Genomic DNA, 17,186 nt, shown 5'->3' with positions numbered 1-17,186 from the left:
CTTAAAAACTAAGATAGAGACAACACACAGACACACAAAGGCAAACCAAACAAACAAAAAGGCTGCAGACAGAGAGGGAGCCTATATTCATAGCCACACAGGAGGGTAGCAGCTGCCACTGATATCTGTAAGTTTGGCAAATAGGATTATATGCTAGGATCAGTCACTGTGTGAGATGTTTAGCTCTAGAACATGGGTTCTTCATCAGGACATATGCAGGGGTCCACCAAGTCAGTAATACCCCTATGATCTCAAAGTCAACCACACAGACACAAGACTTACAGTAAAGCACAGTGTTTATTAAGCAAAGATGTACATTATTTTGAGCAGATATTAATTTCTCACAATTGGAAACCTATTTCACATATGTTACCCAATGTAACAGGGTTATAGGGCTACAGAAGGGAGGTAAGAATAAATCAAGATTAAGACCCCAGAATGTGGGAAAAGGACATGGTGGAGTGGCTTTTTCTATATTTCAAACTTATGTGGCATTTTTTATTGTGGCAAAAAAGTCCCCTGAACATTTGTCCATTGAAGTCAGCTTGCCTCATGAAATAGCTTGCGGCAAGCAGGGGCCAGTGAATACTTGTTATCACACCCAAAGTCGGATGTGACAGTTTGCTTCTGTAGCATCATTTCCAATAAACTGATTATGCTTTAAAAATCATTAGAAACTCAATTTTGAATAGAGAAAAAAATAACCCACCCTCCCTCTCCCAGAAAGGGACTCTGCCCATTTTGTATGTCCCTTTCCCACACAGACCATGGTGGTCTGTCTTCTGCCTCATCTTCCCCTCATGGATGAGGATCAATGTTCTCTTCAGCCTGAGAACAACCAGAATTTTCTTGACCAGGTGGATTCAAGCATGGCCCATTCTCTCTTTGGGCGTTAGAAGAGGCAAGCTGAAGAAAAAAAGAGGGGGGGGATGATAGAGTGAAATATTTTGCTATACTTCTTTGGCCCTTTGTGTGGCTATGGGAGGATCCTTTTATTTCAGTGTAGGGAACAACTGACAAATTCCTTTGCAAGTAGGGGCTTACAGGGTGATAGTAGGTGAGAGAGAACTGGGAAAGACATGAAGACTGTCCTATTTCTTCTTCCAGTTTCTTCTTGGCTTAATGGCAGTCCTGAGACCTCAAAATTGCCTTTTATGCTGAAGCATGTGTGTCTGGCCCTCAACCTTTGTGCAACCAGGCCTAGGCAAAGTCCACCTTTAGGCTTGGCCCTGCATTTCTACATTTCCAGAGTGGAAGAAGAGGTGTCAGCTCCCACCAGGGAGTGGAGAAGGACAAGCACAAAGGCAGTGTTACCAAGAGGTCTGTTGTAGGAATTTTTTTTACTCTATTTTGAAATGAAATAGGACCCAGTAAGTGGAACCTAATGAGATGAGTAAGAAAAAAGTGGAGTAGGTACTGGGCTCCAATCTGTGCAGACAGCTGAAGACCACGGCAGTCAGAGCAGGAATGACCAGAAGGCAGAGAGCTGATTCAGTGTGGCCTCACGGTGAAGCCCTTAATGCTCCTACTCTAATTCTCTTAAAATGAGCTATCTGAATCCCTACCTTCACTGGCCTGCACTATCAAATCAACTTGGTGACAACTCTCACTATTAGTGCCCCATTCAAGGGCGTCATTGTTTTGGTAAAAGGCAAGAAATGGGGTACTATTGAAGTCTACTTTGCTAAAAGCCCCATCAGATCATTTGCTCATTTTGATCTCTATATAGGCAGTCCCTCATCGGGACCCAATTTCTAATGACACTGATGGTTCAGTTGGTCATGGCATGTGTTTGAAAATATCACGCATTAAGCTGGTTAGAATTTCTAAACATTTACAGTATATAATCATTCTTTTGATTACTATCTTTGTTTATGGTAGATTGTGTTGTAGGATGAAAACATTTTTGTATGGGTTATTAATTTGTCAGATTTTATATTTCTGATCCTCATAGGGCTAGCTGGGACTTTACATGAGGGGCTAATTCTTCTGTGTTATTGTCATCTGGACTAGCTTTTATACTGCAATCCCAGCACCAACAGATGGCCCCCAAGTGTGTATGCCCTGTCTAACATAAGGCACCTCATAAATGCTTTATGTTAAAGCACAATCAGCCAAGTGAAATTTATGAATTTTCTCAATATAATGAGACACCCCCAAGGTAGGACCTAGACTGCATTGGAGGATCATAAGATCTGTAAATCCAGAAAGCAATCTGGACTCAGCAATGAGTTTGGCATTAAAAATGAGTTTTGTGTCTCACTTTTATTAGGTAATCTATGCTGTGGAAGACTGAAAGTTAGGTTGTATTTAAGAATCATATATGGAGCTTAGTTATTCAAGGATCCAAGTAGACAATGATTTTACTCAGCACTAAGTTCTACCATCACATGTATAACTTTCTTCAAAATGATAATGCTTTCTAGTCTGTATTTCAAACACAGTGCATATTCCTGAGGTGCCCTCCTTATGAAAAAGAGGCACAGAAACCCTCTTGCTCCAAAAGTAAAAAACTATAGAATATCTCTATCATGTCCATTTTTTTTGTCTGTAAAGCCAAGGGTTGTTGACCCTTAGTAAATTATGTTGTTCTGTAATGTGGCTCATAACATTGTGAAAATTATTATTTCATCCATAGCTACATGAAATTTTCTGAGATCCCCTGTCCAGGTGTGTTTGAGTCAAGACTTTCAGATGATATGGGATCACTTACCTGTGACATTGTTAATGGGTGTTGTGAACTTGCAGATGGGTGACTTGACACTGCTGCTGATGGGTGATTGGTTGCTGCGAGAGGTTGATATGTCTCTGCTGCTTGTTGATATGGCAGTGGTGTTGTTTGACGTGACCTTGCCAATGGGCGATACAGCAGTGGAGGAGTACGATTGGCATTATTATCACAAAATCTGCAAAAGAAGAAATTTGGATCAGTGACATAGGTCAAAAATGATGGACCATGAGAAATTCTCCTGGTCTTGAGTGTTTCGTGCATGTTTGTTTTCAGTATAAGAACTTGCCAATGTAAAGGGAACACAGATGCTGAGATAAATTACAGTCAAGTCACTTGTCTCACCTGATTTCTTTTGTATCACATAAAGAGTTTCACCATGACTGTGCTCTCTGTGGCCTTATAGATGCCATTCCATCTGGCTAAAAATAACTACCTCAGGGATCTGGTGGCTGAGTAATACCTACCTGCAAGGCATATTTCCTAACATCAAGTCCAGCTCTCTTCCACAACCAAAAGTTTGGGCAATTCAGAGAATGATATGGATTGCAAAGCCTTACCAAAGACCCTGAATCTTCATTTTAATCCTTCTTAAGGTAGGCTGTGATGATGAGAAACGTTACAAAACATGACACTGACCTACTTCACTACGTGTAAGGGCAGATGAAAATCCCCATAGCTTTTAGAGACTCTGTTTCAGTAAGACAGCATTCATTTAAAAGCACATATTAGATCTTAACTACATGCTAGGAGGAGCCTTTTCTCTCTGGTATTTGAAGTGAGAGACATTATTATTGGGCTAGAATGTATATATGTCGTCATACTACATGATCCATGTTTAGCCTTTTTATGCTGTTGCCTGTTCACAGAATGTAACAAACATTTTACATCTACTTCCATGGTTTTCATGGTCAATGCCTTCATTCCAAAGAAGCTGAAAAATGGACATGAAATTCTGAAGTTACTCAGCTGTGGTCACTAAAGACTTCTTTGCAAACACCCTGTGCTGAGAGTCTAGATTTGAGCAATGAAGCCCAAATGACTTCAAGGTTTGTATGTGAAATCTCTAGCTTTTAGGCTGTCTTATCTAGCCTTTCTGTGTGGAAGACCCTCCATTTCATCAACAGATCCTGAAACCCCACTATATAGGCAGGAACAGGGGAAAAGAAATGGCCTCCCCCCTTTTCCCCAATCTGTCTGTCTCTTACCTCTGTGTCTCATTTCGTGAGTATGCAGAATTATCATTTCCAAAGGAATCAATGGGAAATCGTCCCAGGTCATTAGTAAGGGTTACCACCTGCACAAAACCAACAGTTATTGTAAAACAATACAGTATGCCACTCATCCTCTTATCAACATCTTAGGCTCTGACTACTCCTGTACCTGATCTCGTGGCTGATATACCCGATTTTCTTGTCTTTGCCCCATCTGTTGCTGTGCCATAGGCCGTTCGTATGGTAAATTGCGAAGCATCTCAATACGTTGAGCCAACTCATATTCACGTTGTTGTCGTTCCCTTTCCTGCAGGTTTTGACGCATCAGAAACAAATATAAATCTACTATGATGTCTGAAAAATCACCCCCGCTAGAAATGAACAATATTCAAATGAATCCCAAAATAATGAATGTCTGGTCTGTGTTCGTACTGGGCTATGGGAACTACTGGCTGCTTTGGCAGCACTCTAGTCACAGACATGTGTGGGAGGCCAACTCCCACCTTTTAAAAGGTTTCTATAAGGAGGAAAGCATGCTCAAATCTTACTAGGAAACCTTTGTGGGTGTCTACAGGAATGCCATTGGGTTACAGACTGTTGAGAATCCAGAACACCTGCACAAGCATGTGTATATCATTTAGCCTGTATACAGATCTACTTATTACAGATATTTTTAATGCTTTGGGTCAACTCAATTGCAGCCTATGGGGTAGGCTAAGACAGGTAAAAGAAGCCAATCAAACTTCTTATGCAAGTGGAATTGCATTTCAGTTATAAAAAGTAAAATGGACATTCCATACCTCCTCTTCAATCTCTCTATAAGAAGTTGGTTCTTCATTGAAGGATCTAGTTATACTCAAATCATAGACCTGTGTCCTCACTTGTGGGCCACAGAGTTGGGCAAACCTTTCCCCCAAAAGTGGACGCCGGAAATAACGTGGTCTAGTTGGCTGTAATTGGAAGGACACAAAATTACAAAGTTCTTGCTTTAGTTAATGGTTTTCCTTAGTGTACAGAACACAGTGAACATGGAAAAGTATTTTTTACCCAAGCCCAAATATTTCGAAGCTGCACTGCCTCCTGCTAAGAGCTGGCTGGGCTCTCCTCAGCTCTTGTACACAGGCAGATTTCAGAACATCACTCATTATTTTAGGAATTTTTAAACCATAACTGCATTAAGAGTTTAATTGTCTCTTAATCCAAAAAAAGAAGAAAAAACCAAAGACATTTTAGCATAAGGAATTTTTGTTTGTTTGTTTGTTTTTTGAGAAAGAGTTTCTCTGTGTAGTTTTGGTCCCTTCTTGGAACTCTATCTGTAGACCAAGCTGGTATCAAACTCATAGAGATCATTTGGTTCTGCCTCCAATGTGCTGGGATTAAAGGGTGCACTACTGCCACCCAGCTTCTTTTTTTGGGGGGTATAGGCATTTTTCAAAGGATAAATGGATTCACATAGATTTCCTAAATAGTTCAAAGAAATTTCATGGTACTCCAGAAATCCCTGAAAGGCAAGAAGGCCTTTTCAAAAATGGAAAAATTGAGGCTCAGGAATTTGCTATTGTCACACTACTGGGACTAAACAGAAATGCCTGTATGTTAGCTTTTCATTGCTTAGGGCACTGCATAAGGAGATCTGCTTTGGGGGTCAGTAATAGGTACACATATTTCTACATTACTGATACAAAGCTCATTTCCTAACCTATTCATCCTGTATATTTAAGAATTCTATCCAGTATAAAAGATGATTATCCAAATCCATGGTTATGTCCACAATCTCAAGGAGAGAAGATCAGAAGAGGAGAAACATAGCTTCTTGTGGTATGTGCTGAGGGCAAGGGTGGGATGAGTTGTCAAGAAAGCTGTCTTTTCTTGAGATGGTTAGCATTGCCTCACAACTGATGAAAAGCAGGACCCTTAGAAATGCTGTGTTTTCAGAGCAGCTCAATTTCCCACTTACTTCAAAATTTCTCACCAGTATTTAACATCCTTGTATATTTAACAGTATGAGAAACAGGGGTGTGTGGTATACCTCAAAGAACATTCAACCTCCCAGTTTGTAAAGGTTCAAGGCTTCTTCTCATCTGTTTCTGAAAAGCTAGTACATCACAGTTATATATGTTTTTGAAAAATAGAGATCATGCTTTCTATAAAGCAAACCTGAGCAAACAATGAATTTAATATCAATGATTTTAGAGGTCCAAACAAAAAGAAAAATGAAATTTGAAAGACTTTCAGATGTACCTCAGTTATAACACTGGGTGGCAAATCTCTGCGCACCATAGGTTCCACCAGTGCCTTTGGGTGCGTAGGCCGTACTACTGTGCTTGGACACTTTGGGGCTGTCTCAACTATCTTTTGATGTTCTTTTCCTTGGTCCACAATGGGTTCTTGGATTTTAGGGCCGTTCTTAACTTCATTTTGTTCTACTGTCACACAGGAATGTTCATCTGAAGGACCGGGCACTTCATGAAAAACATGGTCTTTGGGATTAGAGCCCATTGCCTCTTCCAAGGCTTTCTTCACATTCTCATTACTGCATTCTCGTTCTGGAGAAGCCTCTTCTTCCTCGCTGTCACTGAGAAGAAATTCTGGAGCTACTTCAAATTCTATGTCCACGGGATCTTGAAAGTACTTTGGATCTATCATAGAGCCCTGTCCAAGTGTAGAATCTGAGGAAGGAAGCACAAAAGAGAGCATGAATATAATGGTAAAATATGCCAGCTTTATACAACAGGACAGTATGGATTAATTTTATGATTAAGAATGAGATGTGCCAGGTGCTAGGAATCATTCGGATAACAGTATTTTTAAAAGTCATTCATATTTGAAAGTAAAGTACAAGTAAAATGTCTGAATTTCTGTCCACCTCCCAGTTCACACTGGTGCTTAAATCCAGCCCAGTTGTTAGTAACCTTTCATGGCAACATTCTGTGGGCTCTTCTTCAGAATATTTGGTGTCCTATAATAACAAAGCTGAAATAAGTTACAACTCTGTAAGATGTTGCAATACACCTTTGCTTTAATAGCTGAGAAAAGACAATGATGAAGAATTATGACATCATTTGGAAAATCCACTTGGCATACTTCCTATATGACCTAGTAGTCTCACAGTCAGGAATTTACCCAAGCAAACTTAAAGTTCCACACACAAGTTTTAGGAAAATGTTTGTAGTAAGGTTATTCACAGTCGGCAAAATCCTGAAAGCAACCCACTGATGGATAGACTAAAATCCTGTAGTATATTCATAAAGTCCAATAAAATGGTGGATCATTGTGTTCTCTTGTGACATGCAAAGTTGCTAACTGTACATTTCTAAGTGAAAGAAGCCAGGTGGAAAAGGCTTCATATTAGGAATAGGAATGAAACCCAGTGGTGTTTTGCTTATTCAATGTGTGACATTAGGGGGATCAAAATAAAATGGCTAAAATTTCTCTCTTTGTTCATTTTTTCCTGTACTGTTCTTTCAACTCAAATTATTTTATTTTTTGTGACAGAATCTCATGAATTCCAGAATTGCCTTGAACTTATTGTGTAGTAAGAATGGCCTTGAACACCTGATCTTTCTACCCCTACCTTCTGAGTTCTGCATTGAAATTTTCTTCTAAGTCCAAAATTATTTCAAAATGAAAAAAAATTACAAAATGTAAACATGAGAATCAGGCAGAGTGACCCAAATTATGCCTCCCAACTGCTCTGGGCAACTTGAGGATGCACATCTCACCACAATGATGTGGATATAAGCAAATTGCCCATCAACCATTATATTAGTTTTAGATTTTTCATTTTAGTCATTTTGGCAAAATTCTAGTTTCTTGATCATTTCAATGTTCAGAATTTTGACTAAACTCTTGTACTATCAAACATTTCCAAATCATTTTTGAACCTTAACAGTATATTTGTAATTTTCTGGTACCAAATGAAGAAACTCAAATATCAGTAAGCCATAGAATGAGACCCAGAAGTTTCTCAATTTCAACATTTGTTGCTAGATATCTTGATGTGTTCTTTTGACTGGAAAGGACAGCTGTAAAAGCTTATAAGGATTTCTCCACAGTTGGTTTAACAGTAAAGAATATAATTCCTCAGAACAAACCTACAAGGTAAATCCAGACATGCAGGTTATGAGCAATCACTGCTCATGTAAATGTAAGAAATAGACACACACACACACACACACACACACACACACACACACACACACACACCTGTGCTGTTTTCAATGGATAGTTTGAAATAGAGTTATGAAACCTACAGAAATAGTGGAAGTGATATTACTAAAAACTATGTAAACATTAAAACTACATCTGGAACTGAGAAAATATAATTAAATAAAATATTAACCACAATACCTGAAAATTCCACAATACAAAGCTCTACAATAACGTGGGAAATTGGTACCCATCCTTTTCTCAAGTGTTGCAGGTTTTTTATATAATTTTGTAATTAGCACTTTATTGAAACACATAAAAGGAACAACAGTATTTTTGAGGGATTAACCTATTTGCCTCTACTCCTATTAAAATTTCCTAGCAAAGCACATGCTTGTGTTTCTGTCATCCCAGCACTCAGGAGTAGAGGCAAAAGAATTGCTATGACTTCTAAGACAGGGTGAATTATACATCAAGACTCTGTCTCAAAACATCAACAAAAAACAATGAAAGTATGTTGCTGCAATAGACTAGACTACACGGACACAAATGATAAAACATTATTTCATCAAAGACAGTTCTCCACAATGTTTGTAGTATTAAAATAAAAAACAGCTGAATAATACTAATTCAGCAGAAAGGAGGAAAGTCTGCACATTTCTTGCTTGGATTTATAAAGTGTGTAAGAGCCCTGATTGCTTGAATCTATGAGAAGATCCTTACTTTATTGCTCTGAAATTATCATCTGAATAAATTCACAGAAAATGAGCAATGTTGGACTTGACATCTGTGATTTCATACCATTATAAACCAAACACTATCTTTATTTTAAACCTCGCAACCACCTCAAATGCCATTCCATTTTTTTAGTCCACATCCAAATAGCTGGTTATACCTACCCGGTGAAAATGATGCTGCTGAAAACTCTATGGATGAAGTGCTTGTGGTCGTGCTCACACTTGTATCTACACTTATTATTGTGCATGTACTTGATTGAGACGGTGGCCTGATCTGAACTAATTCAAATGGAATTTGTCGAGTGGCCGGTTGAATATCTATAATCTCAACCTGAATTTCCAAAAGAAGGTAACACATTTCACTAACCAGATAGAATAAGGTGAAAATAAATGGAAACATAAGCAGGAACCCAAATTTTAGATATAATTTTAAACATACTTCAATCAATTGAAAAGTCAACACAACATCCCACATATATTCTTTAAAATATTGTTGTAAGGTACTAAGCTTCAAAATATTTTGGATAGTAGCCACTGGTGGGTTTTCCCAGAGTTCCTGCACATGCAAAGCATACTTCAAGCAAGTAAAAGCCAAGTAAGAGACGTTTAATGTTTTAGGTTGATTAAATGGGATGGTATCAGTAAGAGTATTTTGGCTGTAGTAAAGGAATCCATTGCTGTCAGTTTCCCTTAGGCTGCTTGTGTTTTAGTCAAATGCTAATTTTAACCACTTATGGATGCTCAACTTGGAATCAGGCAAATTACCAAGAAACTAGCCTTAAATAGAAAATTCTCTAAAATTAACATGCAATTTGGTGGGGACTGGAGAGATTTCTCAGTGTTCAAGCACACTGGCTGCTCTTCCAGAGGACCTGGGATTGATACCCACCAACCACATGGCGGCTCATGACCATATGGCAAATGGGAGATTTTGTTCTCTGTGGAAGCCCAGCATTGCAAGAGTGAACAGAGCAGTCTGTTGTTCAGCACTGCAATGGTGTATAAAGAGGATACCATCAGTCTAGAATGTACTAAAATTGAAAATTAAAAGAACTGTTTCTACAAATAATGTGTATATGTGTGTGTATACATATGTATGTGCAGGTGCTTGTGCACATGCAAACTTGTATTTGGAAGCTACATGACAAGCATAGGTGTCAAGTCTCTCAGACTATCCAAGCAAGCCTTGATAAACTTGTATTTGTGACAAGGTCTCACTTTTTAGGCCAGGTTCTTCTGGAACTCACTATGTAGCATAAGCTGGCCTGAAATTTGCAGCCATCCTCCTACCTCATTACCCGAATACCTAGCATTACATGCATAAACCAAGATGCCCAACTTTCAAACTTTCTTTACAAAATACAAAAAATAAAAATTTTCTATGATGTCTGAATAGGAGTTTAGCTTGATATTTTTCTAAGTTATCACAGGGACTATTCTAAGCATGGACATTTCTTACAGAAAGAAAAAAATATACTATAGGACACTGCCATGCTCACAAGACAGTTACTAAAATGAAAGTCTTTCTATGCTGGCAAAACATATTAACTAAATAATAGAATTACAAGGAAAAAGGCCGAGGGTTCTATGTAATGGCTGTCAATGTACATACGTTCTTAACTGATACAGGATGTTTTGCTTTCAAATATTTAGCCTTGCGATTTTTTTGAATTCGCTTCCTCTTGCGTCGTTTTCGAAGCCTTAATAAAATCATAAAGAAATCATTATCAAAATGTGTTTTGTGTACTGACCAGGAAGGTTCCTCTCTGCTGGCTAGCTTTCAAAGTACTGGAAGGGTTATTTAGGCTGAACAAGGGAAAAGTCATCAATGGTCTTACCAGCTGTGAACATTGTGACCACAATAATGATTGGCATGGCAAGATATGCACATGTTTGCAATAGTGGCATGAATGCTATGGGGACAAACAACACATTTCTGAATTGATTGAAGGACCCACCACAGGAGGAAGAACAGATGACTAGCACCATAAATCTGACAAAGGACACAAGGCTGACAAGCTCACCAGCCACAAGGTTGAATCAATTTGACATTATTTTGCTAAATAATATAGTATCAAACTGCCCTCTAATTTAATATCTTTATGCCCAGGGATTAGTGTAGCTCTCGGGACTCATCACAGAAGTTTCTTTGTGCAGTATTCGGTGGTTAATATAGAAACTCACAACTGGTCAAAGTGCAGAGAATAAATGTTACTGTAATATTTAGTCCTACATGGTAAATCTATGATCCCCTGCCACACAAGTCTTAGGGACTATTGCTGAAGATAGGGCAAGCAGACTGTAAGACCAGAGATCAAGGATAAAACAGTATCATCTTGACCATGACAGGATCACTGCACTCATAAACTCATGGCAGTGGTATGGCCTGTATGAGATCTATGTAAGATCAGGTCAGCCAACAATCCAGAATGGAGTGGGGAGGGGCTCATAAGCCTCTATCCCTAATTTGGGAAGCTGTTGACAGTTGGTGTTTTCTGGGGAAGGAAGCATCAATTTTACTTAAGACTATGACCATTAGTAGGCTGAACAACTTTTTAGTGGATGACCCCAAATTCATGAGTATGTAGCCAGCACAAATCAGACTCAGTGGAATATGTAAAAAAAAAAAAAAAGAGGCTAAGAAGTTGGGAGGCATAGGGGTGGAATGTGAGGGAATGGATCTCGGAAGAATTAGAAAGAAAAGCTGGGGCTGAGTATTATCTAAATATATCATGTGAAATTCTCAAAGAATTAATAAGGATATTATATTAAAAATCTGTTTTATATAATAATATATAAGTATGGAAATGTCATAATGCAAACCCATTACTTTGTATGCTTAACTTTAAAATGTACTGTGTCTTAGGATTAGAAGTGTGATTCAGTGGAAGAACATTTAGCTAATATGTGTATAAGCCTGGTTATCCCTAACATTCTAAAACACACAGACACAAAAAAACAGAGTTTAGTTTGAGAGGCCAAACAACAGAAAAATTCCATTACTCCAAAATATAAGAGGATGAATTATCTTAATAAATATGACTTTAAAAAACACAAACAAACAAAATAGCCTAACAGTAAATGTGGTAAATGACACCTTGGAAATTGTGAGTGAATTCAGAAGAGATAAAATAGGGGAAAAAAGCCAGTCAGTGAGTTATTGCATGCACTTGCATATATGATTTGTACATAAAATGTTGAATAATTACTGGGTTATTTTTTGGGGGTGGGTTTCAAGACAGGGTTTCTCTGTGTAGCTTTTGGAGCCTGTCTTGGAACTTACTCTATATCCCAGGCTGGCTTTGAACTCACAGAGACCTGCCTGCTTCTGTCTCCCAAGTGCTGGGATTAAAAGCGTGTGCCACCACCACCTGGATAATAATTACTCTTACTGGTTTGATTTCCAATGTGAAATAATTTAAACATAAACAATGTCATTTATTATTTATAATATCTAAACACTTAAAGAAAATTCTAAGACAGCAAACATACACACACACACACACACACACACACACACACACATACACACACACACACATCCATGTTGATTTTTCTTTTGGAGGCAGGAGCTCAATGTATCCCAGACTAGCCTTAAAGTTAGTATGTTACCATAGAATACCTTACATTTGTAATCTGGTTGTGGGAGAGAGGATTCAGCAGTTAAGAATACTGGTTGCTCTTTCAGAGGGCCTGGGCTTCATTTCCCAGCACCCTTGTGGCAGCCCACAACTGTCTGTAACTCCACTTCCCTGGTGTCTCACACCCCACTCTGGCCTCCATGGAAACTGCATACATGTGGTGCTCAGACATACATGCAGGCAAAGCACCTGACACATAATGTTTTTTAAAACTTGATCTGCCTACTCCCACCTCTGGAGTCTGATATTATAGGCATGTACTACTAACTCCTCCAAGTTTATGCTTTATCAACTGAACTACATTCCCAGCCCCAGAGCTTTTATACATCAAATTCACATTTCATACAATTCAATTAAAGCTTTAAATTCGCCAGGCGGTGGTGGCGCACGCCTTTAGTCCCAGCACTCGGGAGGCAGAGCCAGGTGGATCTCTGTGAGTTCGAGGCCAGCCTGGGCTACCAAGTAATCCCAGGAAAGGCACAAAGCTACACAGAGAAACCCTGTCTCGAAAAAAAAAAAAAAAGCTTTAAATTCAATGTTTTTTGGCACATTCATACAATTATTGGATTAATTTTAGTTCCCTTGAGGGTTTTAGTCCTTTTGTATTTACATATGTTTTACATGCTGATGATGACTGAAATCAGGACTTTGCGGTTGCTGGGCAAAGCCCTAAGATAAATCCCCAACCCTTAGAGAATTTAAGAACATTTTCTTATCTAACGAAAAACACTATACTGTTCTAGCAATCATTCCCCTCTGTCCCCATCCACATACAACACCTGGCCAGAGGCAACCACTTTCAGTCTCTGTAGAATTCTCCATTGCGTCTTTACAGATGAGTGGAATTTAAAAGTCTGTCTTGGATGAATTCTTGGCCAGCTTCAGGGACTTCTGGTTGCAAGCCCAACAGACAACTGTACTAGACCCAGACTCCTCCCATACCTCATTTTAAACCAATCAATGAAGACTGAAAACATCAAGTCTTCCCCGGCTTTTTCTCAACTTGGTGTCTTAGCTGCAGAATATTGTTACTTTTTATCCATCTGTTCTCAACTGTGAATTTTTTTAGCTAGTAAACAGCCTGGTACCTGGGTCTCCCAAGTACTTCATATGTTAATCTTTCATCTTAAAATGACTTAGCTTAGGCCGGGCGTGGTGGCGCACGCCTTTAATCCCAGCACTCGGGAGGCAGAGCCAGGCGGATCTCTGTGAGTTCGAGGCCAGCCTGGGTTACCAAGTGAGCTCCAGGAAAGGCGCAAAGCTACACAGAGAAACCCTGTCTCGAAAAAACCAAAAAAAAAAAAAAAAAAAATGACTTAGCTTGGCAAACTGTCTTAAAGGGTAAGCTTAGGGTTTTCTTAATATCTTAAAGCAACTTTTTACCTTGCAATTACCTTGTAAGCTGTACACAGTGACCCATACCTTTAATCATATCAATTGGGAGGCAGAGGCAGGTAGATATCTGTGAGTTCTATGCCAGCCAGGTCTACATAGTGAGTTCTAGGATAGCCAGGATAACTCTGAGCTATTGATTCTCTTACTCTATATCTCAATTACGGTCATGTCTGCTTTTCAATATTCCTATTGCTTAAAAAATATTTATTCATTTTTTATGTGTGTATGTGTTCATTCATGTATGTTACTTGTGTGAAGGACTGAGGAAAAGTTTAGGAATCAGGCCTCTCTTTCCATCCTTTTGGGTTCCAAGAATTGGACTCTCATACTCAGGTATATATTGTATTTTTTCTGTCCTTTATTCTAGGATAATTATTAGACCAATCTAGAAAATAATGCAACAGATACTGGATACATGATCACTTACATACATTAAAATACACAGATCTGGAGCTGGAAGTGGTTGTATATACAAATACACATAAAGATAGATAGATGATAGATGGTGTTGATGATGCTGATAGATAGAAAGATAGATAGATAGATAGATAGATAGATAGGCAAGAAAAATCTACACATTTTATGATAATTAAAAATTTAAAAATTAAAAGTAAACCAGGCAGTGGTATGCATTCCTTTAATTCCAGCACTCCAGAGGCATAGCCAGGTAGATCTCTTTGAGTTCGAGACTAGCCTGGTCTACAAAGTTCCAGGAAAGGCTCCAAAACTGCACAGAGAAACCCTATCTCGAAAAATCAACATAAATAAATAAATTGAAAATAAAAAGACAATTATCTGTGTTCTGTGGGAAAACTATAAATTATATTAAATGATGTGTTAGGTTCATTCCAACAAATTGGTCATTTTAGATTTATTAAAATCCTTAGATGATCTTTTAATTGCTTTGATTTTAATTACTTACAGCCATGATATCTCTTACCTGCGGTGCTGTATATCAGTGTCATCATCCGATTCAATAATTATAATAGTAGGTTGAATTTCAACAGGATGTTTCTGAAGAAAAATTAGCATATTTGTTTCCATTTTTGTCATTATCATTTTGGTATTTCTTAGAGTCACATCTATATAGCTTTGTGCAGAGTAGAGCTACACCCACTACCAGCCCCATAATTGTCATTTAAATGTATCTGTATACTAAATATTACCTGATATTTATCACATACATTACATATTCAAGATACAACTGATTCACATGTTAGTGTGAGAAAGACACTGGGTTTACAGGTATGAAATGAGGTATACACATATAATGGTTTAGCTCAACACTAGTAGATCCAGAAGATGAATTTCACTTTGACTCAAGTTCTCACTATTTTGTTCCATCATACTGTACAGACTGTTTTGACCACTATCTCTCTGTTCTCTTGAGATATGTATTCCAAAAGATCCACTGATATAGAAATAATATCCTAGAGGCCCAGAAAATAAAAACTGTAGGAAATCACAAAAATACTTCCTGGTATCATGATGGAGACTAGTGAAATATGGGTGAACCAAGAAATATTTATTTTTTCTTTCCCAGGAGAGCAAACAGACCTTGGGGCTGAGTCCTACATATTAGAAGACAGTATTCTCATGGCAGATAATGGAATTCAGGTCCGAGAGGTTTAGTACAAAGGAAGAATGCATGAGGAAATCAAATCAGACCAACTTCCTTCAGTTTTTCCCACTTTCCTTACTATCTTCAATATTGAGAAGTAGTTTATTCTAAAATTGAATGTAGGAACCATCTACTCTGCCATCACAATAGAAACATGGTCCACAGGACAAATGGAGCTCCTCATCTGGGCCACCAATACTGCACAGTCTACAATGTTCTAGTCCTGTCTGTATCTGCTGATAGTGCCTCCATTCATCCCAAATCCTGGAATTTACATCCCCATGACTACAATCAGTCCAGACCTGCCATCCACATCTGGTTAGTTCCATTCTTGTTTCTTTATGCTTCATGATCTACCTGTAAAGCAGCCTGGTGATTTCAGTCCATATCATACTACCCCTCTGCATTCTAGTGCATTTAGCATAAATTCCATATACATTAGTACAGATGGTGAAGTTCTGTACAATCTGTCCCCTACCTGCCTCCACTGTTCTCTTACCATTTTCCCCTCATTTGAGTCATATAATCATTTTTTTCTTCAAACTCTCCAAACTAGGATCAAGGCACTCTCTGCAGATTGCCATTTTTTTTTATAATCATTTTTGGCGTCCTATAATCCAAACACAAATCACCAGAGATACCCTACCAACTCTCATCCCTGTGATATTTTATATCAATGCTTTGTTTATAGTCTGCCTCTATGTATTCCCCTGGCACTTAACACAACATCTGGGACATGAAAAGTGTCCCATGTTATTGAAAGAATAAACTAAAGGAATTTCAACCTATCACTTGGATTCTAAAAACTCACTTTTCCTTTGAGAGGCTAAAAACAAAACAGAAAACAAAACAAAACAAAAAACTATCCAAGAGAAAAAAACAGAGCTGTTGTTAGATGGAAATTCACTTACTAACAGAAACATACAAGTTGTTCTTTCTTTACTGAGTATTGAATGTTTGTGCACTGATGTCCAGAGGCTGAAAGTGAAAATGATAAGTCCTTCAAAGTGTGAGAAACAGACAGCATACTCACTGATTCAGGTTTTGTACGAAGAACTGAAATGGTTCCCACAAGATAGTATTGCTGATCCCATAACATCGTTGGAGTTGATGACTGAATGCTTCTGCTATTTGGACCATAGTTTCCAAAAAATGCAAATGACTCTAAGGTTGACAGACACCATGGCAATTAAATTAAAATACATACTAGATAAGCAAGGATGAAGATAATTTTCACATCACAATGCTATTTGTCATCCTTTTGCAATTTTTCAATATTCTGAGCCATGGGATTTTCCTGGTCTTCCTTCCCTTTCAACCCAGCTCCCAAGATGGTTACCACCAAAATATGAGACACTCATACAGAACATCAAATGTGAATTTGTGCTGATGTCAATCTTTTGCTATTGCCCTATGTATTGCTGTGGTAGTCTCTAAAAAAACATGGTGTGTGTGTGTGTGTGTGTGTGTGTGTGTGTGTGTGTGTGTGTAAGTATAAATGTACATGCATCTATCCAAGTGTCTTTAAATGATATTTCAACTTCCAAGAAACATGAGAAATGTCTTAACAAGCATTTGGGTACCTAAAGCATAAAGTATAGTTTGCATCTGATTACGTTAGATGTTTTATGGCTCCAAAGCAGTTAATTTTAGTTATGTATGTTGATTTATCAGCTTGTACTTCCTTAAATCTCAAAAATT

General features: G+C 38.2%; 1 protein-coding gene across 1 annotated transcript; it reads right to left on the bottom strand.

Annotated features, from left to right (window-relative positions):
• Positions 1-278: 278 nt before the first annotated feature.
• On the bottom strand, positions 279-16,644 carry LOC119086655. The gene is made up of 10 exons (XM_037199175.1): positions 16,519-16,644; positions 14,805-14,878; positions 10,441-10,528; positions 8,991-9,159; positions 6,184-6,611; positions 4,743-4,892; positions 4,112-4,249; positions 3,937-4,025; positions 2,714-2,906; positions 279-906 (listed from the first exon to the last, which is right to left on the bottom strand). Exons 1-10 carry the CDS (start codon positions 16,582-16,584, stop codon positions 799-801), a joined length of 1,503 nt encoding a protein of 500 aa, XP_037055070.1. The 5' UTR covers positions 16,585-16,644; the 3' UTR covers positions 279-798.
• Between the last annotated feature and the right edge of the window lie 542 nt (positions 16,645-17,186).

This window comes from Peromyscus leucopus, chromosome X, assembly GCF_004664715.2.
Source record: "Peromyscus leucopus breed LL Stock chromosome X, UCI_PerLeu_2.1, whole genome shotgun sequence".
Taxonomy (NCBI): Eukaryota; Metazoa; Chordata; class Mammalia; order Rodentia; family Cricetidae; genus Peromyscus; species Peromyscus leucopus.
The sequence above is the reverse complement of the archived record's forward strand: the minus strand, read 5'-3'. Positions and strand labels throughout refer to the sequence as shown.

Excerpts from the sequence above, each read along its gene's own strand:
- LOC119086655 (XM_037199175.1), bottom strand. The coding sequence starts at position 16,584 with ATGTTATGGGATCAGCAATACTATCTTGTGGGAACCATTTCAGTTCTT. Across the intron at positions 4,250-4,742 it reads ATAGAGAGATTGAAGAGGAG|GAAAGGGAACGACAACAACG; the intron begins GTATGGAATGTC and ends CAAAACCTGCAG. Across the intron at positions 4,026-4,111 it reads TATATCAGCCACGAGATCAG|GTGGTAACCCTTACTAATGA; the intron begins GTACAGGAGTAG and ends GGTTTTGTGCAG.